At 37.6% G+C, this 24,066-nt stretch overlaps 1 protein-coding gene across 1 annotated transcript in view; it reads left to right on the top strand.

Annotated features, from left to right (window-relative positions):
• The window catches only part of LOC124166405 (egalitarian protein homolog), a 141,635-nt gene that overhangs the window by 109,334 nt on the left and 8,235 nt on the right, over window positions 1–24,066 (top strand). Inside the window, exons 5-10 of the mRNA XM_046543929.1 lie at window positions 16,091–16,171; window positions 17,708–17,844; window positions 18,303–18,410; window positions 20,398–20,616; window positions 22,463–22,558; window positions 23,745–23,923. Of these exons, the coding sequence (XP_046399885.1) occupies window positions 16,091–16,171; window positions 17,708–17,844; window positions 18,303–18,410; window positions 20,398–20,616; window positions 22,463–22,558; window positions 23,745–23,923 (820 nt within the window). The remainder of the gene's footprint in view (window positions 1–16,090; window positions 16,172–17,707; window positions 17,845–18,302; window positions 18,411–20,397; window positions 20,617–22,462; window positions 22,559–23,744; window positions 23,924–24,066) is intronic.

Raw genomic sequence — 24,066 nt, 5'->3', positions numbered from 1 at the left:
CTGTTGAGGTGAGTGTCAGGGGAATAGAGAGCTGAGAAAGGTTGGAAGATAATTTTAAAAGGTTGAGGTACGTGTTAAGTTATCAATAATGTGAAAGAGAAGAAGTATGGAGGTATTAAAAGATTAGCTGATGTTATAGTTTAGTGAGGAGTTACGTCAAACCAATCCTTGAATTGCTAATTAAGGTTAACGAAAGGTAGATGCAAATTATCGGTTTTCTCGCTACGAATTTTCAGGTTTGCGAATTATTCATACTGCTTCCTCTTCTATAAACAGCGCAGAACATATTGCAGGATCCAAAATGAATATTCTCCCTGTAAGTTCTAAAAAGACGTTCAATTTGAGGTATAGAGAATTCTCTCATTCTCCTGCTGTTGTATTGAATATTTTCTATCTATTCATGGATGTAATGTATTAATATCACGGTCGTATGTTTCTCGATTGTGCATGCATCAGCGGCCATCCAATAGAATTTATAATAGGGTGGTTTCCTATTATTTTTTATTGCCTAAATCGAAATATTATTACTCCTGGAGTACGTATTTCACGCTTTTAGATTTTTAAATGACGATATCTATTTTTAGCGATTAAATGAAAATTGAAAATTTTCAAGCGCGCGAAAATGCGACGGCTAAGTAGGAATGCCGGGAAATCTCCGTGTGACGACGTTCTGGTTCCCGGTGCCGCAAGTGAGGTGACCTTGGGGCGAGGCTTTGAGCGCTGATACGTCGCAGGATGCTAGCAGGTAGCCAAGTACCATGCTAGCTGGTAGCGCTTGGCTTAAATAAGGATTATTAATACCTTATCAAACGAAGAAAACTTTCCGACCTTAGCCAGTTTTAATAGGTGATTATTAACACGTGTTTCCCTGAGCTGTGTGCCTCATGCATGCATTGGTAATCTCAGACGTTGTAAAACTTCTATCTTCTCGTATAGAAACTAGGTCCCTGTGACGTCACGTGGAGTGGCATCGCATGGGCGCCAAACTGTCCTTTTTCTAATGAGGATAGAATTGACCATTGCCATTCGTCTAAACCGGTATTTCTAAAACCAAATAGTTTTTATGTTATGAATGCACTATTGGTGGGTAACGAATCGCAATCAATGCCTTTCGTTCTCTTTGATGAAGTGCTCTTCGTTCTCTTGAACTACCCTATTGAAAGCTGTCGCTGCATGAGTGCGAGGGTGATGATACCGTGATAGATGCTAGGACGGTTGGTAACCCCGGAAGGGAAAGGTAGAGAACAATGTTTTGTGGATGTTACTAGGAGGTTTGGGCCGATGCTGCACTGAATAAAGGAAAGGGATCTGAAAATAGCGGTACGCAGCTGTGAGCAGAACTACATAAACTATTGTATGACGGCTTCCGCATAAACCCAGGTTTAACCGTTGATTGCCGATGATGATGAAGGATAATGATAATTCTTGTCTACTCCATTCGGTGAATGTTTTTTATATAATTCGCTAATAATACCGGTGAAACCTTAAATAGGTACTCTATTTTGAGTATATTTTTGTTTATTTCGTCATTAATGACATTCGTACCAGTGTACGTACAAGGCTCAGTTGATGATAGGACATTTATTGGACTTACAAGCGCGGACCTGCTTTTGCTCAATGTTTACTAGATTGGCAGCTAGTATACTAAAGTGACTTTATTTAGGTGTGTAAGAATTTAAAGGAACAAATTGTAAGCTGCAGCTGGTGCTAATCTATTTGCTTTTGTGTTAAATCTAGTGTTTAAACAGATTGGTATTGTTTGGTACTATTTAATAATGCGACGATTTTTCAATCATTGAATTTTCAATTCATGTATGTAGTAAGAATATATTTGAGCTTTAAATCCCTTCTTGAGCTTCAGCGGGTATTTTATATACCTGCACCTCAATTATGTAAATGTGACAGCGACGACGGCGATAGATGACCATCACGTTCTTCTATCACGTTCCGCTGTATCGCGCGATCATGTAAGCCACCGTCATCGCGCGTAACATATAGGTACGAGCGCGTGAGGTTGGTATCATTGATAAATCTGAAGAGCCAATGAAATCCTTCGACACATCTTTGTCCGAGAATGCGTCGTCTGCGGAGTCTTTGAAATAACAATAACAAACAACGAAAACATAAAATGGATGCAATTCAAAGCTAAGTACTTCGCTTCGCCAATAGATAATAGTATGATAAAGTACTCGTATAATGGTAAAGTTATTGGAAAAGTGTAGTATTACTTTCCGATGTGTGATAACGTAATCCATTATGCTAATGCTCGCCGGGAGATGCTGCAGTCATTATATTTACTATATCGTAGAGAATGGCCGAAAAGTCGTGACCTTGGATTGAAACTAATTAATGTTGAAATGATAATGGAAGTGTAATCGCGCTATCGATTTGAATGTAAGTAGTTAATAGTTGATTTATGATGATTAAAAAATCGAAAAGGAGTTTAACGATGTTCATGGTGAAACAAAACTCAGTACTATTCCACAAACTTTTATTTTAACAGCCTACTACTTTCGACGTTTATACCGTCATTATCAAGACTAACCTGACTGTTAAAATAAAAGTTTGTGGAATAGTTCTGAGTTTTGTTTCACCATGAACATTTCAACGATCCAAGAAGTAACGCCCAAATCAGTTGAGTTTAACGATGTTGACATGTTGGAGAACGTACTTGGCAAATGTTGATAATTAAACTGCGATATAAAGTAATTGACGTTTGAATCACGGATGTACTTCAATTAGCAGTACTTTCCAAGTTGTTGTGTGGAAATAAAGCAGCTCAATAAAGTTCACTACCGTGCGCATATAACAATTGAACAACGTGGACAACTAATAATGTCAAGAGAGCACTCCAGTAGAAATAATTAAGGATTTCATTGGTTTTTAATCGATTATGGGGCATTTTTAAATTAAATAAACAATAATTTTTTCCTAATATATGCATTTAGTGCTCGTTTTTATGTCAGCATATGCTTATCACCATGGGTTTCGAACGTGATAGGCCGATGACGCTGGCAGCGTGATAAAGAGAGCGATCACGGTTTCATAATCGCTGCTATCACCTTCCGTCGTGGGAATCGCGTTGCCCCTGGCAACGACATCGCTCTCACCCTTCTCACAGTTACATAATTAGGGTGCTGGAAATCATAAAAACTCTGAATTGGGTACAACCGTAAGCCTCTTGTATGACTGTGCTTCCTATTCGCTCGGGAACTATAGCGATGCGAGGGACTATTTTTGGACGTATTCTAAATCTAACGTCATCCATGCCATGAGTTCACCGCTCCAGTTCTCATATGTAGTGAAGGGTGAAGTGTATTTCCTTTGTTTTGTTCGACGGTTGCTGAGACTTTGATGGATGATGTGAGGCCTATATCCTAATGACGAGTGAAGAAATTCGAAGATTTCGGCGGTAGCGATACGAGAACGTTTATTAATTGCAATCGTCAGTGAAATGAAGGCGTGGGATAATTCCTGTACGTCATTGGTGTCGTTTCGCAAAACTTATAGGTATGCATTTTCAAATAATTATGCCCATACTCTCATTATTCTTTCATGCGTAGAATTGGTAAGCCTGGTACTAGAATTAATCTTAACTTTTAATGAAATCTTCTCTCATGTGACCCCGGAGATACCTATTTTTATATTTTAAAGCCAAATGAAACTTAAGCAGCAGAGAAATTAAGGCAAATTATAATATAATCGTGGGAACGTGAAATTGTATTCATTATGCTGAAATTCCACTTTATCAAATCTAAATGGGTTGAATATATTAGAAATTAAGGCTGTTTTTCCTCTAAAAATGAAACTGTCTCTTTATTCCCGGAGGAACGAGTGACACGTAAGTGCTCATGTGATAATCTTTAAAAACCTTTCTGTAGAGGCCTAATCTTCATACCATGGAAAAATTTTATCTGGAAACTCCATTAGCTTTCAAGACAATTATCGTACTATGTATATATTTTGGTATCCTTTGTATTTACTGCATTCATTTGGATACCAAATAATTTAAGCGCTCACTCACCTGGCATTTGACAACATTATATTCTCCTATTTTGCATGTGTACGATCTTTTTTTTCTCACTCCCTCAGTACTTCAACGTCAATAAAGTACAGATAATTGATAGTAGAAATCCCTCCAGACTAGGCCAAATATGAATTTCCAACAGTTTTAGTGCAGCTTGCCTGTTACACCTCTGCGCCGTCTCTTACGGCAAGGATTACTTTTTTATTGAGGTGTCCTTTGACTTTACTCGGATTTGAACCCGATACCATGTCCATTTAACATAGATGTTTATGCCTTGAAGATAGATATTCCCTGTGAGATTTGTGGTATACTGTTGAGTACAGGGTTGGACTAATAATAATCCCTTCAGGTTTTTCTCTGAGAAGGTCTCTCACGTGGTCATGGCGAAGTTGTGAGTTTTATGTTTTCTTTAAATTAGTCTCGGAAAACATCGTTTTAAGAACAATCTAAGACTTAAATGTATTTTAACTTTTGATGTTTTTATTTTCATTGTGCTTGGATCTATATGTATAGGTAAATATGTATGCATAGGCTCCGTACTTTTTGGGACAAATTACCATTTAAGTTGGGAGGCCGGGCTGCCCCTGGCCTCCTCAAAACTCCGCCCATGCGCATGGTTAGTTCGGTTAGTTCTACGAGGTGCGATTCTCATGGCTCAGAACTTCATTTGAGAAGGAGCAGTTGGCACTGTTACAGGTACCGATCCTCCCACCCTAAATGTATGACTTTCTCACTCCGAATAGGTCCCAAAGTTTCAAGCCGGCATGATTGGTGTTCCTTGAGAATAGGTAACTTTCACCCTTTAATCTTTCAGTTCAGATTTTAAAATATTCGTATTTTTCTTGTTCTTGGAAATGACTTTACGGGACCCCTAGCTGCGACCAGCTCATGGATAGCCATGATGTTGATTTCCGTACGTTTTCAGTTTTACATCTCATTGATATAATTTGGTGAGGCCATATCCGGTGTAATTTTCCCTTGTACGTTTTACATGAGGTTTTTTGCCAAAATAATCCTGCTTGACTTCAATGTATTTGTTGAACTAAAACTGATCATTCATTTTCTTCAACCGTCTTCTACGCCTCGAGCTATGTGTGACAAATCGCCTTTCCCGTAAAGAATCTGATAACTTGTGTACATCACTGTCTGATTTCATTATTTGACACTGGGTTGCAAGCTGCATTTTTCCCCTTATGTTTCATCGCGGGAAATTTATTTTTTCATCTGTAAACAAATTCATTATCACCAGTTGTCTAGTTAAGTCTTCTATTGAAATCCTGGAAAGTCGTCAAATTTCTTTGTGTTTGAAGATTCGTTAAATGTCAGGGAAAGTTCAGAATGTATCTCTACAAATTACTCTGCAAAATTCTACAAATTTACTCAGGAGTCAAAAATTTATTTTTCCTCGTCCTCTTCTACATTAGTATATTTTCCTTGCTTGAGCACCCCATGCTCAGCTAGTCGATTATGTGGTGCTCCCATGGTGTCTAAATTTGTTTTTAAATGGTCATGTTTCTAACTCTTTCAGCAACATATGTTTTTATGCATTTTACTGGAACTTATTTTTCGCTGTTTTATGTTTACTATGGACTAGGGGATACTTGTTAAAAACACTTCGACTTTTATTTCTGGTGACTTTATTTTCTTTAAATATTTTTGTTTATGTCCATTATAATAGACTAACAATAAGAGCCTAGCAGGGTAGGGTAAGAAGTTGGTCCCCATGCCAATCGAAACTATAATGGTACCCCCATGTAAAGAACTTTAGCTTTTTTCTTGCATTATATCATTTGGTTTATGTCCATCGCAATAGATTTTTGCCAATGGGCAATTAAAATCTCGTAGAAGACAAGTCTATTGTAATGGATGCGTGGCTGAATGGTTTAGATTTGTTTCTAGATTAACATATAACTGCTTTTATCAAATTTTTAATCCCCCGTGAAGACGAATAGCCTGTAAATTATTTATTGTCTGGTATCACCAAGCAATCTGTAAATTATCAGGAAATTTGCTGAACTAGCCCGGAAAGTCTATAGTTCCTTAGAATTCCTAGAATTTCAGTTTGATATTTGATGGGCAACCCTGGGTTAAATGTCACGATAAACTACCATTGGTGAAGCAGTGGTATGTCTCACGATACCTGTGAACTCACCCTACTGGGGAAATTTTTGAGTTATCTATGTAGCCCTAGTGCGTCTCGCGTGGAACTCATCTATATAAATAAAGCCGCGATATGTTTAAGAGCCGCAATGCCACTCTGTTTTCTGCGTGTTCTATGAGGGTTGAATGCGGGAATGGGTGGTCTTCGGGGAATACTCTGAAGGCTTCGAATCCCTGAGGACTTCCCCATGCCTTTCATGCACCATCAATCCTGGCCCCTTACCTTCCACCCCTCCCCCTCATTCTCTCTCGATCCCCACCCCAACCCTCGCGTTCCCTCCCCGTCTTTTTTTATCGCAGTTTCCATTACGTTCTTGAGCTATGTTGGTCGCCGACCTTTATTGTCTGTAAGTGCGCTTCTGCTTCTACTGGATACTGGAAGAAAATGCTCGCAAATATTCAGTTTTATTGGTCAGATAGACCATCGGCGTAAATGTTTAAAAAAATTTAAATATTAAATTTAAACGAAATAATTTTAAAACATAAAAGTGTTAAAACAAACGAGTACTTTTAATTTTTTAATTGAAAAAAATTCCACTGCGCACGGTGTGTTTTTTACTGTCCGTTAAATTATTTTTTATAGTTCGAAGTGCCTGTTATTGTGTTCGTTTGTCCCTTTTCGATTTGATGACCAATCCAGTTTTCATAGATGTTTCTTTCTCATTTATACTTGATAAACAATGAGATTGGAACGTGGGGATGGGAGGTCTACGATGTCATCGCGTTACGCAAGTCCGATGAAGAGTTTTCCGAACGCTAGTAATAGAACAATAAAAAGTATAAGAATCTATAGGGAATATAAGAAACAAATAATTATGATGTACAACATTATTTTCTTGAGTTATATTCCTTTATTTTCTATGAATATTCTCCTGCTTCTACTTGATACTGGAAGAAAAACGCAAAAATTCACTTATATTCTTCAGATAGGCAGATATATCGGAGTAAAAGTTTAAATTTTGCTTAAAAATTAAATTCCTTGCTGTAATCACAAAGAAGTGTTGAATAAAACTAGTATTTTGATAGTGCGAGTGGCTAGTCCCGGTATGCTTAAATAGTATTTTGATGTTTGATTGGCGGAAAATACCACCGAGTTTTTGATTGTCCATTGAATTGTTAATTAAATTAAATTTTGATAATTGTAATATCCTTCGATTGGATATGTTTGTCCTTTTTCGATTTGATCTCTTCTTGTTTTCACTGTTTCTTTCTAATTCATACATAATAAACAATAGGATAGGGACGCGGAAATGAAAGTCTACGATGACAGCGCGTTACGTAAGTCCGATTCAGATTAGTCCCAACGCTAATAATGAGACAATAAAAAGTATGAATCTTTAACGCACACAATTTGTGATCCTCAGGCAAAAAACAAGTCAAAGTACCTGTAATATCGAAACATTTAGTGCTAACCCACTCACTGTCTGAGTCTTTTACGAGGAGAAAAATAATTATCCACATCCATATAGTATACCATAAAGATTATGAAGAGTATTAACGCCGCAGGAGGACAAAAGTAGCAGCCTAATGAGTTAAGCGCTTGGATTCTGATTCAAGGGTCCGGATTTCATACCCTGAATTAAGCCCTCAGGGTATGAAACCTCATGCAAAAATCCTCGATATGCGAGGTGGCCCTGGGAAAGGAAATGCCCCCCTTGCCTTGAATGTGTAGAAAATTCACACCCCTGTGACTTAGCCTGGGGTGAGCTCTATCCTCACCTACCCCTACCAACCTTTCGGATTATATCGCTTATCGATTGATGCATAAATTTCATACAAATGAAATTGCATAAAACTGCGAGTGAAAGGGCTTCCAGAAAACGGAGTGTTGATATTTTGCAAAATAGTTCTATAGCCATGCATTATAATTATTCTAGGAAAAATCCAAGGAATAGCCAGCCGAAAGAGTACATGAACGGAGTCACTTGCAAGTTCTTGCTAAAATTCTCAATTTCTCCTGGAGAAAAATGATTTGTCTGGACCGGGATTCGTACCCGGCTCTCCCAAATGTATCATCGAATTTTGGGGAGACACATGGAATATTTGTAAACTTTCATTTTCGGTGCAATCTAGGTAATCCGACTCGTGTATAGCTGTGGAATAGCCGGATTATTGGAAACGCTCAGGAAACTAGCTCAATGCACAAAAAACTTTTTAAGGTATAATTTATTCGTAGTAATTAAATTCATGTGGTAACGCCAACTCTCCCTATTGATTTGGGTGTTAGTTAAACATAATAAATAATAAAACAAATACGTACTACGTATTGAAAGATCTTTTATTTGAAACTAACGAAATTATATTAGTCGGAGGGAGGTCGCGACCCCTGCACGCCTTATTTCTAGACGTTTCGGATTACAATATAAGGCCATGGTATTTTCATACAGACTCAACCCAAAAGTTAGTTTGGAATGGTGTGTAGAGCTGGCCCCAGACGTAGCAACAGGCGTGTCACATATTCAGGGGAGGGGGACCAGTTCCTTTTCCTGAGCCGCCTCGTATTTGGAGGATTTTATATGGGGGTGTCCAAAGGCTTCACTGGAAAAACCCTTCGCATTTTTTTGTAGAGTTTGGTCGTCTAGTGGATAGAGCGCTTGGCTCCTGTTCGAAGCGTTTCGGGTTCAAGTCCTGGTAGAAGCCTTCGGACACCCCAGTAACATATCCTCGTAGTGCGAGGTGGCCAGGAAAATGACCCTCCGCCTTGAATGTGTGATATTCAGACGCTTGAGGCTAAGTCTGGGGTGAGCTCTAACCTCACCTATCCTAATCGATATTAGGTTTAAATCACTGAGTGAGTGAGTTTATTTATTTTGGCTCATGTTATCGGGACTGGGCATGGTGGGTGAGGAGAGGCAGATTCTAGATGAATTATGGAGGAGACAGAAGGTATGGATGGAGCGAACACTTAGCGGGCAGGGAGTGTTGAAAAAAGTGTTAGAGGGTAGAGTGTTGGGTAAACGAAGGTAGAGAATAGGATTTTCAGGTAGAATGAAAGGCAGAGGGCGTTATCATGAATTAAAGAGGGAAGTCCATTAAGGGAGGGTAGACTGTCAGAACAGTACTTAAATATAATTCTTCAGATTCAAGCGTGATGGAGTGAAATCTTTCTATATTGAAATAAGTACTTGCGCATTACCCTGGTTATATAATTAAGAAAAATTGTAATTACTTATTAAACTTAAGTGTAATAAAGGTGTCTTCGATTTGAACATCCGCATTCTCAAGTATGGGGATCAATTCCGGGGGAAAATCCTCAGAAATCGGTGATTACGTGTGCAGTAAAAAAACTGTTTAAACAAGCAGCGCATGTCGAAACAGTTTATTTCGGTCTTAAGTTAATGGTAACAGGACGTACTATTTTGGTTTGAATGAACGTTAAATGAGTCAAAGTATGATCAATATACTTTGCAGTAAAGAGTATACTATGCAAACATGCCGTAATCGGTAGAATGCTATGGTAAATAAATGTTATCGGAACATTGGGTGGATATACCTTACGCTTCAAGGCCCCGGACCCGTAGGTAGACAGGAGGGTGTCAGCGTGTCTCAGACGTTGGGCAGTTGTGCCCCCCTCCCCTTTCTCCAGAGCTTCATTAGCCACTGGCCCTGTTCCCGACGCTCGCATTCCTTCCACGTCACACCTCCCGCTTCCACCCCTTGCTAATCCCAGTTCCCCTCCACTGTCCTCACGTTAAATCCCCTGTTTTCCTTCCCCGCGTACGTTTCTACCTCGGGTTCCCTGCGTGGAAATAATTACGTTCTTATGCTTCTTTTCGCGAAAGAGTGACCTTGAATTAATACGTTTCCTCATCCGGCTGGCGAGACGCAAAATGTGTCTCAGTCTGTGTCAGTTATGAATGGAAGGTTTGGTCAAGGGTGTATATCGATTCGGCGCATAGCATCCGTCCGCAGATCTTCATAAGTATCGCGATTTAGGTCGTGTCGACCTTGACTTGGGGAACAAATGTGACCATGCGCAGTTTACATGAATAAATGAACTAATTCCGGGAATCATTAATGGAAATGATGCATCAATATATCGTAATGTCCCTTTAATTTTAGTTTCACGAACTATTACACCTGTTTCAATTGGTTTGCTGTTATCATCAGGTACTGTCAACCTGTCTGCTACAAATGTCATTTGGTTCAATCAACATCAAGAAGCATGATGATGATAGAAATCCAATGAAAGCGTGTAGTAGAGTTTGTTAAGTAAAAATTAAGCGAACTATACGATATCATTGTGTATAACTTAATATGCTATTCCACAATATCTCTCCGGAAAAGTTTTCTTCATCATTACTGTAGCTTGAGAACAGTTACGACATGTATATTGAGGTAACTCATGGTCTGATCTTCGCTCGTAGTGCATACTTCTCTGCGTCCAAGTTCTCTCATCGTAAGAATTTAATGAAGTAATGTAAACTTTATTTTCTCGTTGCGAAATACGTTTCTTGGCTAATCGGGATCATAGAATATCATAATTACTTCTCCATGTATATTTTTCATTTGGTCGATGAGAATCTCCATCTGTTGGTAGTGCTAGGATATCACCGGTGTGTTATGCTGGGAAAGAATTTATTCATTAAGCCCTTTAGTAGGTCTTCATGTGTTTTGCCCTCTCGATCTCCTCGTCGTCTTTCAAAAAAAATGTTGTAATAAAGGTGACTTCGATTTGAGTATCTACATTCTCAAGGATGGGGATCACTTCATGAGGAAATCCTCTTTAGTCGGCTTATTTTGTGCACAGTAAAAAGTTATTCTTAACATGCAGCGTATGCCGAAACAGTTTATTTTGGTCAAGATTTAATGGTAACAGGTCATTCTATTTTGGTTTGAATGTACGTTAAATGATTAAAACGTATGATGAATATGAGATTTGATGCTTTCCCGGTTAATTATGTGGGCAAACTTCTCTAGAGATTCCCACCGGCTTAAAAACTCCATTACTGCCGACGTTTCGAGCTCCAATTCGTGGCTCATCCTCGGGGCTGCCGAATGTCAAATTTATTATAAAATAATTTTCCCGAGAGAAAGTTTACCCGCACGAGTAATATATTTTGCAGTCATGAAATAAGTACGTTGTGAATGAGCATAGCTTGTTTAAGAGATATTTCTATTTTTTGTGAGTTTTATCAATTAGTTTTACTTATGATTAATCAAAAAAGGAAAGACAATGGCAGGTGCTACAATTTAATAAATACTTTAATACTTTATAAGAAAGTATTTATTAAATTGTGGAACCTTCTATTGTCTTTCCTTTTTTGATTCATCATGAAGGAGTTCCATCATGTTTCGCCTGACACGATTGAGTTTTACTTATGTGTAAATTGACCATACGCTTGGCTATCCATCCGGTATCAGTCAATTTGGTACTGTATTTCTACCGAAAAAGATGTCCTATATCTTCAAGGTTTTACTAAGTTCTCAAAGCCTTCCTAACACCTAGTTATTTCTCCTCTCCCTGGCCTTCCCAGCATTCCTACCTCGTGCTTACGGTGCCATTTTCTACAACCCGCCACCCGTCAATGAATTCCCGTACCCCATACTGAACCACGTTTGCTCTTACAGATCAATTCCCTTTCCGTCTCTGCAATCACTGACTTCTTTGCTTGTTTTTCTCTCCGCTCTGGTCTTTTTCTTCATTCTTCTCCATACCCAAGCTTCATAATGCTCTGGTCCAATCTCATTTATCTTGCTCTTCGGCAAAGTTTTGGGCCGGCTAAAGCCTTCGCGTTCCTTATCAGAACTTCCTCCGTTGAATGATATTCTTGAGACTCGAATCTCCCAACCTTCCAATAAAGCAAGGTTACGCTACTTTCTGAGCGGTGAATGCCGTCGTTTCATAGAAACATCGGCGAAATTTTAAATAAAATAATAAACGACAATTAAGCTGCACAACTGTGGGGAATTAATGAATTATTAACTCATAATAAATGCCATCTATTACCTTTCTTGGAGCTATAAAAAAATTTCGCTCTCATTATATTTCATTTGAGATTTTTTTCCTTGGCTGTTGTGGTACCGTGTCTGGAGCTGTTTAAAGTACCCCTGTTATTTTTCATTCTGTTATCTCTTCCTCTGTGGTTCACGATTACAGTTAAATATCGCCGGCCTCGGTGGCGGCGGGTAAAGTCCTCCTCGTCTGTCAAACAGGGGGTCGTGGGTTCGTGTCCCGCCTGGGCAAGTTACCCCTATCCAGGGCATGGTTGTTCGTGTACGTTAAATTGATAACATGTTATAAACCCCGATGAAAAAGGCCGTAAAGAGCTGTTTTCGGTGGTATGGAAATAAATAAATATAGAACAAGCGCTGAAATAAAGGACTACGACCGTGTGAATTCAAGAAATTTCACTTGAAATCGGTCGATCCTTGAGCTAATTTTTCTGTTAATTTGCCAGAATTCGTGATATTTCACGACAAACGCTGCTTTTGACCTTAAGGAACTGTAACCCCACGTTGAGTTCTCCCTGCGGTTATGTCATTGCTAATTTTTCCTGTAAACTGGCATTAAGGAAAGGAGAAGTATATAGTGATAAAGCTGATTTGCGAGATAATGCGATTCCGTCAGTATAGATTCTTGCTCATTGGAGCCGGAAAACCTAAAGTCCACCGGTCGATTTGAATTTATTCTCATGAAATGTACTGCGAGTGAGATAGTTTCGTTGAGTTATCGTTGGGCTGCATGGTGAGAATTGCTCGTCACTCTATTGAGCAGCCTTCCAATCAGTTACAAATTGCCGTGGGCAAAATTAACGCAACCTTTTTAGACGTCTCGTTGTAGAAATTTGTCGGAAAGTTTGTTTGTTTGTCGGTAAGTTTGGGTGGAATTCGACTCCTTAGTTGTTGATGGGCTGCAATGTGTTCTGTGAGTGGGATAAATTGCATGTATTCAATTGCTCAGTTAATTTGCATGACAACTTAAGTCATATTTCCTGGTTAGATATGGAAGGCTCGGGCGAATTCAGCGTCGCAATTCCATGAAAAAAGAAAGCGTATATTGCATTCAAGAAGTCTTGCGGATATTGAACAGTGTGGAAATCTTCATTTTCGGTTGTACTAAATGTTGGCAAATTCGTCATTCTACTAATCAATCTTAAACGATTTCGCTACCGTATTAATCTATTAAACTACTAATTATCTGGCAAACTAATTATATTTTTTTCAATACAATGTTTATGCTGTTATTAACTACATTCATGGCAGTAAGTTGGTCAATAAGGCATTAAGCCTGTGATTAAGCCAAATTCAGATAAAAATTTATGGAAATGAGTCCCATGTAACCGATGTCTCATAAAAGGTATGCCAAAAGAATTAACTGCGTAAAGAATTTTTATAGTTGCTTCAAAACACGCCTTAGGATATTATTTGTTCAAATAATACTGACAAGTAAAATGTACAGACCGTTTGGAATAAATTTTCAACATTATCAAAACTCTTTAGCGATTCATGTGTCACCCTTAAACATTTATTTAAATAGGAAGATTATTTGATTGAAATTGGCAGGAAATTGTACAATTTCGGTCCAATTTACGAAAAACACCTTTAATGCATCGTTGAATTTGGTTTTGGCATATGGACCCAGATGCCTCATTAGGCTTGACCGGGATTCGAACCCAAATCTCCCGGATCCGGAAAATTCCGTTTAAGATGCTTTTGTCTTTCAAGTGATACTTGGCGGAAATTCTGGAGATTCGGGTTCGGATCTCTTCCTAGTCAAATGACTTTTCTTCGGGAATTTTTATACTTAGGTCACACAGTGTTGAAAACGATCGCGATTAAATTATGGTGACTCGGGATTATTTGTTGGCTAGGTTAGTCCTCCACTTTTTGCAGTAAGTTTGGACTCGATTGAGCGTAGATGATCTTCTATATCAATTCTGTCTCTACCCATCGGCTATCTGTTATCTCTATCTATCGGCTATCGCTTAGCTTTGGTTTTACCCTATCGTTTTTATCGTAAGACTTCTACTCAGGCCGAAAAACCCGTTCGCACACGATGGTTTCATTCTTGCTAATAATAGTATGGAGCTACTGTGAGGAAAATAAATGCGTGCGTTTGCCTCCGTTGGGAGAAGGAGTTTCCATCGAACTTTTCAAGAGCTTTAATTGCCGTTCGCCGCTCCCCACTCCTGTAGTTCAGAAAACTTGAGTGTGTAGACGAAAAACGGTCAATTATCATGCAATTCAGTTGGGACGGTGGATCGAGGTCCTTTCAATGGTAGAGGCGCCTTTTTGATCGAATTTAAAACTTTTTTTGTCTGACGTCCGTGTAGTCGAATCCATGGGAGCTCCAATCCAGTGGCGTAGCCACGGGGACCACAGGCGACACGTGCCCCTCTAAACCTATTAATTTTAGCAGAAAGTACTAATTTATAAAACAAATTTATTCTACCCCACCGATATCTTTTAGCAAAACATCTTCCCGACGACCCATCGAATGTGTAATTTTAACTTCCTAAATAGCACAAAATGTGATTTACATTCACGCCAGAAGGGGGTTCCATCCCACTGACACCCCTTTCGTGCCCCCCCCCCCTTTCCAACACATCGTCCTGTCTACGCCATAGCTCCAATCCACTCTATTCAGACTTTTCTAGTATTTGGCGATAAGAAGGCATGGATTTGGTAAAACCCGATTACACGCTTTAAATAAAATGTATTTCGAATACCATCCTCATCATTCCTTAAGGTTCTGCTATGTTATTGATGTATGTTATATATAGCACGAAAATTTTGATTATTTTTACTATTTTAAATTGAGATATCAGTTCCCTACTAATTTGGCTGGGGTGAAAATTGGTCAGTGGAATATAAAAAGATGTATCCTTAAATGTCGTATGACGCAACCCGGAAATACTGATCCATATGGGAATAAAATCTGTGATGACTTTTTTCCGGGATAAATTGAAGGATGGGTATGGCCAAAATCTCAATTTCCCATCGTATTCCCTATTTGAAAGCTTTAAGCATTCAGGTGTTTCACTTCCATGGTATCGAATTGCTTTATTCTCGTCGCGTGTTTCTTAACATGTTGCGAATATTTCCCGTTTACTCCGTGCTTGCTCAATTTCATGGGCACCGGTCCAAATTTTTGAAAGTGTCTCTTTCATTAGTATTCCGTATATTAAAATAGGAATTAACGTTATTAGTGTGGTTCCCGGAAAGTTTTTTCGTGACGGATTGCTCTAATTCAACCAACATTCCTTGTGAGTAAAGTTGATCTCAGTAAAGCCACGAAGCCGAAAGTTCGCCTCCGATGCTTGGGGAAAATAGCATCGATTTCCGGCTTGTGATCATCTAAAATGACTTTTCTTCTCTAATTCAAGTTTTCTTTTAAGAAGGTTCGTGTAACCTTGACGTCCTACACAACTACTGCGTCTGCGTTCGTCTGATGTGTGATTGACCTAAAGTTTCTCATGATAGCCTTAAAAGGGTACACATTTCTTTGCCGATGAGCGATTTTTTACTTGTGCAATTTGAATCCATAGAATATATTGAATTTTCGGCGAGACCTTGTTTCATGTTCGAATAGTATGAGCTCATGACTATCCCTACGTAGGTAACTGCACTGTACTTGATTGAAATGACTTTTTATTTTTTTGCTGAAAATACGATTTCTGATGAAGTGGAAGTGGCTGGATGAGGACGCTAAAACTTCTTTGCCATTTTTTATCGACTGGGCGAAAAATGGCCGTATATTTTTAACTCCTTTGTTTACCCGGGCGTGGAATAATATTTTCTTGTTGTAGTTGTGATAGGCTCTTACAAATCTTTAAAATTTCTTTTCGATTGCTGAATCTGTTAGGGTATGATGTTTTGCGCCTTATCATCTGTATCTGTAATTTTTAAAGCCGCATTACCTTGTTTGAACTGTATCTTATATCTTTTCTTTTGTTCTAGGTTATCCATGACTGCCGGAACGACAGCATTAACCTCTTCAATCAGTTCGGCATCACCCTTCAAAACGTGTTCGACACACAGGTAAGTTGTATCACAACGAAAATGGGAAATTTTTCGGAGTACCTACTGCAATTTTGTTTTCATTTTGCGAGTAATATCGCCTTCAAGTGCCTCTAAGTCACTGCCTTTTTCTTACCTTCCGGTATCTAAATCTACATAATAACCTGCGAGCCAGCTCAAGGGTATTTGGCAGGGGGTGACAAATCACCAGTCTACGGAATGCAAAACAATCCCTCACATGCACGCCACGACCGTAAAAATATTACCCATAATAACAAAAATATGTACACAATCATGTAAAGGTATAATTTACCAACGGTTATTAATTCCTACAATTTTGTGTATTCAAAAAGTACTCCAAATTCATTATCTTTAATTATTTATTTACTTTTTTACCTAATGTATGCCATCTTATCGCTGATTTTTTAATAGCCTTAAGATAGTGGGGGTAGCGCATCTAACCCTTAATTTCGTATAACTTGCTCAACATTAGTCATATATTTTTCTATATGTAGCCTTTCCTATTCATCTTACACATACTTTAGTATGTTTGTGCTATTTTAAGGTAGTAAATTTTTAATGGTATAATTAATAATTATGTGGAACAATAAATCCTTAAAAACTACTCCCCCTTTTCACAAACTTTTTATTATTTCAAATTCAAAGTAAATCTGTTTTGTTGTTTACTTGGGTCACTATTGCTCTGCTTTGTGCTGCTTCTTTTGTTCCTGTATTAAACAATTAATACATTTGACAATGAATGCATTCTTAGGAGCGTAGAAAATTGTTCAATTTCACTCACTGTATGTTAAAATTAAAAGAAGCGGAGTGATGATAAATCTACTGTAGTAATTAGATTAAACTGTCTAGTGAAACTTTATTATGTGCTTGTGGGCAAAATTTGATTCAATATGTCAAAAGGCTACCTTAGTGATGAAGGGTTCGATATTTTTAGCTTCTTCTTTTTAAACTATGGGATAACTGCACAGCTTGTGCCTCCCATCCTTCTGTATCATAAAAATGTAAATACTCATATATTTTTTATGAATTAAGGTGCGGAAACCTGGCTGTGCTATTGAGCTACTGGTTTCTGAAATCAGTTAAGTTTGTATTCATTGTGAATATGTTGTCTTGTATGAAGATTCTTGTGTTTAATGAGTTCTTTGTGAATCAGAGACGTACCCAGGATCAAAACGAGAGGGGGGGCAAGCTGTGGTCATTCAAGTCGCTACGCAGAAAAGGTTATGAGACCAAAATTTCAATCAAATTTTAACAGCGCTTCATTAATTTTTAAAATTATTTGCTCGGAAAATAGTATTTTTATTTTAATTACATGTTTTTTACTTGTATCACTTTTCTTGGATTTAAAGAAAATTTGTTCAAAAATTTCGTTTTGAAATAAATTTACTTTTGCTTCTACGAGGGGGTGGCTGCCACCTCCTGCCCCCTGCTGGGTACTCCCATGTGTGAATAATACGAGCATGTCTTCCTGTTGAGGCCATTTGGCATTGTATGAGCTTTTGTCATCCTGATTGGTTTTATCATTTACTTATTCAGGCGGCTCATGCCATCCTTCAGCTTCAGGAGACTGGGAGGCCAGTGCACAAAGCAAAAAATCTTTCCCTTAATGCTTTGTGCTTGGCTCATGGAGCTGTACCAAACCCTATGAAGGAGTCCTTGAAAGGAATATACAGGTGAATAACTCAGTATTAATTTCTCCAATAAGCCGAAAGTTTCATATTTCATTGGTGAGGCATTATCCGTTGATGTGCAAATGCTTAAAGTTGATTTCATTAAAAATACATGCTAGTTTGGTTAGGAAATTTGTAATGTTCTGCTGTCATTCCATCCTATTTCTTAATTTTTGCAAAGTCAAAGTAAATTTTTATTAGAGGTTATTTTATGCATTTTTATTATCTTGGTGATTTTAGATTCTTACGGCATTTACTGTTTTCAAAGATATTTCATCCTTCACTTTTTTCGATTCTCAGTCAATCCTTAACACACTATAGTCAATTAGAAATATTCTACTATTTGTATGTTAGAGTTTTTTTTAGTAATTTTCCCATTAAGGTCATTACAGAGTTTTTTTTTCTCAATTTTTTTATTTGCTGTTGCATTTGTTAATCTTCATCATTCTTTAATTTTCCAGGAGAGATCAACGATACTGGAACAGGAGGCCTCTGACCAGGGACATGATGATTTATGCAGCTGCTGATGTACTCTCTCTTGTTCCCCATGTTTACACTTCAATGCAAAGGTATGCATCCTTGGAATCTTTATCATGACTGTGCTGGAAAGGAAGGCAGAGTATTTCAAACGGTAGGAAAGAAAATTAATTGAGGTAAAAGATATCTAAAGAAAATCTGGATCACTTTTCTCAAAGGACAGTCGACTGTTTCTCTAACAAGGAGACGTCGCCAAAGTGATGTTCAGGATCTGGATACGGATGTTATTTTCTGAAACTATATAGGTAAGGTAGAAAAAATGTCACGGCTTTCTTCCACATAGGCCCGGGTTCGAGAGATATTCGCTTGTAAAGACTTCGCGCAACATGGCATCCCTTGAGTAATCGCCGTGCTAAGGCACAATTCGGAGTTTCGTTTAAAATCCATAAATTGATATTAAATTTTAAAAAATCGCGAAGTAACTAAATAAAACGAATGGGGATAAAATGTGACAGTGATTTCAAAAATTATAAGAGAGAAAAACACGGCCGTAGTTAAAAGGTAGCGATTACTCAAGGGATGTCATGCTGCGCGAAATCTTAACAAGCGAATACCTCTCGAACCCGGGCCTATGTGGAAGAAAGCCGTGACACTTTTTCTACCTTACCTATATAGTTTCAGTTAATAACATCCTCATGCAGATCCCGAACATCACTTTGGCGATGTCTCCTTGTAAGACCGTAAATTTGGTTTCACTAGTGGTGGTCTGTGTCACTTTAAGAATGGCTTCGGGATTCTCCAATCTTTGCCATCCACTCCTATCCGTATCCCAAGTTGGCAGGCTCCTTATTGAGGTGGTGCCTATATCCTTCCCTTCGTTCCCTCCCTCCTGGGTACCTGGGAATAAAAATCACAGACTCATGAGCCTAGCCCCAGAAGTGTATCCCCACGGGACAACCTAGGGTTCCATTTTCAATTGTAATGTAAACATGTGTAAGTCTAGAAACTTTATCACAACTTTACTAAAAAGGAAAGCCCAGCATTTGAAATTCAATATCAAAGACGTTTCTTCACTTCAAAGACGGTTCATCCTTCACTTTTTTCGACTTTCAAAGGAAATAAAATTAATTCAGTTTCTCTGAGTTTTCTAGGGTTGTGATGTTGGTAGTAAGAAATTGGGTAGAGCTCATACTTGTGAGTTTCCTATTGTGCTAATTTTTCAAAAACTCATGCACTCATCATCATCCTCTCTCCATCACGTATGCAGTAGGGGCTTACCTCAGGGAAACTAACTGTGCTCACTACATCTTAAACTTTAGCAATCTAGTCTTTTGTCGTGAGAAATTTATATGATTCTACACTACTCTACTGGCTCTATATGGCCTTCATCTTGTAAATTAAGTGTTTTAACCTTCTAATAGTTGGTGGTAGTATTTATGATCCGTGCATATTTACACAGCTCAGTTAGGAATGTTAATAAAGTCCTTCCAAATATACCTACATACTTAATTTAGTGGCATTATGACGAGGAATATGTAATTCAATTGTAGCCCAGGCATCTGGGATATTTTGCTGTGAAATTGTATTGGAGAGATGATTTTTGGTACTCATGAGAATTTTTTACTTCTGAACATAAATCTGAGGTTTTCCAACAAAATTAATGATTGATATATGTACTGTGTTTTTCATGAAAATTTGAATTTTTTTCATGAAAGTGTCAAGGAATATTAATTTTTTTCAGTTTTTTTATTTATGACATTTTTTGTGGAAGTTACAGTTGTCACTTCAATTTCTTCATCGTGAAAAGAATATTTTAATATATTTTATTGAAGTTTGTGCCTATTAAATTCAATTATTATGTGAATCTATTGCTCTGAAGTATTAACTGAAAGATTATGTATTTGAAAAGGCCCAATATGTATCTTCATATGTAGAGCATGAAAAATCATTTGAATTTCCTCCGTATATTCCTGGATATTTTTGCAAAATTTTCTCCTCGATTTGCTCTTAATTCATCTGGGAGTTAATATTAATGGCACCCTTAATTAGTCACTTTATTCTTATTCTCCTCTCGTACAGGTTAATCCAGTCTAAGTGGATTCCACTTCTGCAGGAGTTGTGTGAAGAGCAAATTCTGATGAACATTCGTCCTGCGGAAGTGAAAATGCGTAAAAAGCAGAGGAAAGTTGAAGCTGAAGTGGCAGATTTGAGGCAAAAACTTGACTCCTCTTCAGCCATGCCCTCTGCATCTTCCTCATCTGTTATCGTATTGAGCAATAGGGAGATTCGCTTATTGAGGTGATTGCAGTAATTCAATTTTGTGCTTGAGTTTGTACTTCTGAGTGGGTAGTAATCCATTCAATGTTTGGCATTGAGTTGTGTACACTACTAGAGAACTAACCATATTATGTTAACCTAATGCATTATGTTGAATTTTGGTAGTATGGCATTTTTTTCAGAAATTGTTTGTAATAAAAATACTAGCATGGGTGCACATATAGTATAGTGGTTAAGGTATGGTACCTTTAAGGTATGATTTATTTCAATATGAAATTGATTCTATACGATCCTAATTGTTTATGCATTGGACATCCGGCTTCTTGTATCTTTAGAGAATTATTTTCATAAGAACTTTCCTCTTCATGTCCCTCACAAGAGGATCATGTTGCATTTCAGTTGTCTTACCTTCCATACCTTTGTTTCTTTATGTAATTCATTCGTTTTTAACATTTTACAAATATTTTAATATAGTTGTTCAAGTTTCAAATAAATAAATGTGCATGCATTGATGAAGTCAATATAATTAGATAATATGCATGTGTTTTAAAAGCCTCTGCACGATTATTATGCTTGTTATCAGGCATTGTTTAATTTTAAATAAGTTTTATTTCCCAGTTTTCTCTAAATGGAATTTTTTAATCTGAAACATTCATTTAATGTGAAAATAAATTATATCTTAAAATGCTATCAATATTTTTGCCATCCTAGAATAGTAATGGAATTTTTTCTGATATTCAAACTGTAGCTCCTTTCTATTTCCTACTTAAATCTCATTAATTACAGCAGACTCCCTATTATCCAGCTGCGGTATATCTATGCATAATTTTCCATTGCTCAATATTTTCCGGAATCTTTATAAAAAAATAAACTTGGATGCAAAATCACCAGAATTTCTGCATTAGTGCAATGATACACTGGGTTTATTAATTTGTAAAAGGGAAGCGATCCTGAGCTAGCTGTATTCATGGGAGCACCGTGTTCATGCTTTCCAAGCCTCGCAGTGTGCGACCGCGCTCTGTGATCAAGGATACACATCCCACAGCAGTTGCAACCCGTTGAACTTGTGCAAGACGCAACTTTGTGGCGTGGCGCCTGACAGTGTAGTCTCCGATGTCGAGCAGTGGTTTTGATGCATTTGTGCAAACCACTTTTCTGTATCTGTGATCACACGGCCACAGATGTGTCATTTTCAAAACCAGGCCTTACATGGAGCATTAATAATACGAGTGCAACCATGTTATCGTCGCTGCAAAGATCGCGAACTGGCAAAGAAAGCTCTCAATGAGTCCGGGAAGCACTCTAAAATAGCAGATAAATAAAAATATATTGTTTTTTACGTAAATTATATACATTACAACACATTAAAGCAAAAGTTTGTGTTATCGGTGTTTTTTTAGGGTGATTTTTATTCTTTATTGTTGAATTGGATGCGACAAGTATATGTGTAGTTCATTATCTCAAACACATTTCCATAAACACCTTTATTTTACTGTTTTCTACATCTGATCTTGATCCACTTAGCGTCAAATAATTTTGTACCAGTTAAGAATGATGGATCTAATGGCTTCACCAATCCAGTAACTTAGCTCGTGAGTGACTCTTGTCATGTGTTCTTCTAGCTAGAATATATGATGCTATGTTACAGTTTATTATTTTTTTGTTAATCACCTGTTGTGTCTGTTGCTTAATATTTTTCAAAATATCTGTGGAACTCTCTTGTATTTCATCCTTAGCCTTATATGTGTCACCAATAGTGGAAATTTATCATTCATTATTCCCACACTGGAATAATCTGTTAGCTGAGGACTCGTAAATAAATATGTATGTTGAAAACTTTTTTCAATGAATATATTCTCTCTTTCAGGTACTTAGATTTGACGGAGGAAGAGAAGGAGAGGTTGAAAGGATCTTATAAGGTTGCAAGGAAATTAGAGAAATTGGAATCCCTTGGAGTTGATAGGTAAGTGTGTCGGAGCTAAAATTGAAGTGTCTGCTACATTAGGAAATATAGAGCTTGATGGTTATTCAATATGCTTGTTTAAAAAATTGAATAAAAGTGGCTATTATCATTTTACTCTTGAGCTATACTTACATATACTGAAAGGTGATAATAGTGTACATTACCTCAGTAATTGATATCTTACTGGAATACCTTCATGAACAAAGGGCTTGCTCGTTCATAAATTAGTTCATACATTCAGCAAAATACTCAAATTTTACTCTGAAATGTTGCAAGCAACAATCATGTAGTTCACTGTCTCAAACTCATTTCCATAACCTTTAATAATATTGTTTTCAATATCTGATCTTAGTCCACTTTGTATCTAGTTATTTTGTACCAGTTAGGAATGGTGGATCGTACAGCTCCACCTCTCCATTAACTTCACCCATGAGTGACTATTTACATGTATTCTTCTAGCTAGAAAATATGATAAAATGTCACAGAATTAACTGTAATATTGTTTCAATAAATTAACTCTTTCCTGAGAGTTCATTGTGGCATGGAACACTTGATGATTGATTAGTATTACCATAGCATATTTTGAAAGTAATTGTTATATTTTGATTTTTCTCATCTCGATGATTTCACAATAATTTTGGTTCAAAAATGGAGTCCATTAGGTATTTTAGAGGGAAATGAAAATAGAAGAAACGCTGCTACGATGCAGGCTGCTTGCTGCCAATTATGGCTGTAGCATAGAGTACCCTGCTAGCAGGTAGCGCTCGGCTTAAATAAGGATTATTAATACACGATCAAATGAAGGAAACCTTCCGACCTTATTTTAGGCAATTTTAAGGGGTGATTGTTAAGAGATGTTTCCCTGAGCTCTGTGCCTCATGCATGCATTGGTAATCTCAGACATTGTAAAACTCCTATCTACTTGTATAGCATCACTGTGATGTCACGTGGGAGTGGCATCGCATGGGCACCAATCTGGCCTTTTTCAAATGAAGTTAAAAGTGACCATTAACATTCGTTTAAACTGGAATTTCTGAGACCAAATAATTGGAATATTATGAATAGACTAATGTTGGGTAACGAATCACAATCAATGCCTTTCATTTTCTTTGATGAAGGAAACTACCCTATTTCTACTCTCCTTTGTTTTATGCATTATTTATTTTTTGACATCCTTTTCTTTTAGGGATTCAAAATCTGGAGATGGGGATGAGGATGATGATGACGACGATGATGAGGATGGTAGTGAGGATGGTGGTGGTAATGGCGGAGGCACTGCCAATGGCGATAGCGAATATCCAAGCCTTGACAGTATGGCCAGTGGCAGTGGAAAGGGATCACCTGATAGTTTGCCTCTTCTCAAAGGTAAAGCTTTTTATCTTGGTCTTGCATCGATTATGGTAAAATTGATAACAATAAAGGTAGGACACATAAATGGGAATTGGGATAACATTTTCTATTCTCTCTGCATCAATTAGTCATTGCTGGTAAGATAAATTTTTGTAATA

Source organism: Ischnura elegans, chromosome 10, assembly GCF_921293095.1.
Source record: "Ischnura elegans chromosome 10, ioIscEleg1.1, whole genome shotgun sequence".
NCBI classification, from domain to species: Eukaryota; Metazoa; Arthropoda; class Insecta; order Odonata; family Coenagrionidae; genus Ischnura; species Ischnura elegans.
The sequence above is the reverse complement of the archived record's forward strand: the minus strand, read 5'-3'. Positions and strand labels throughout refer to the sequence as shown.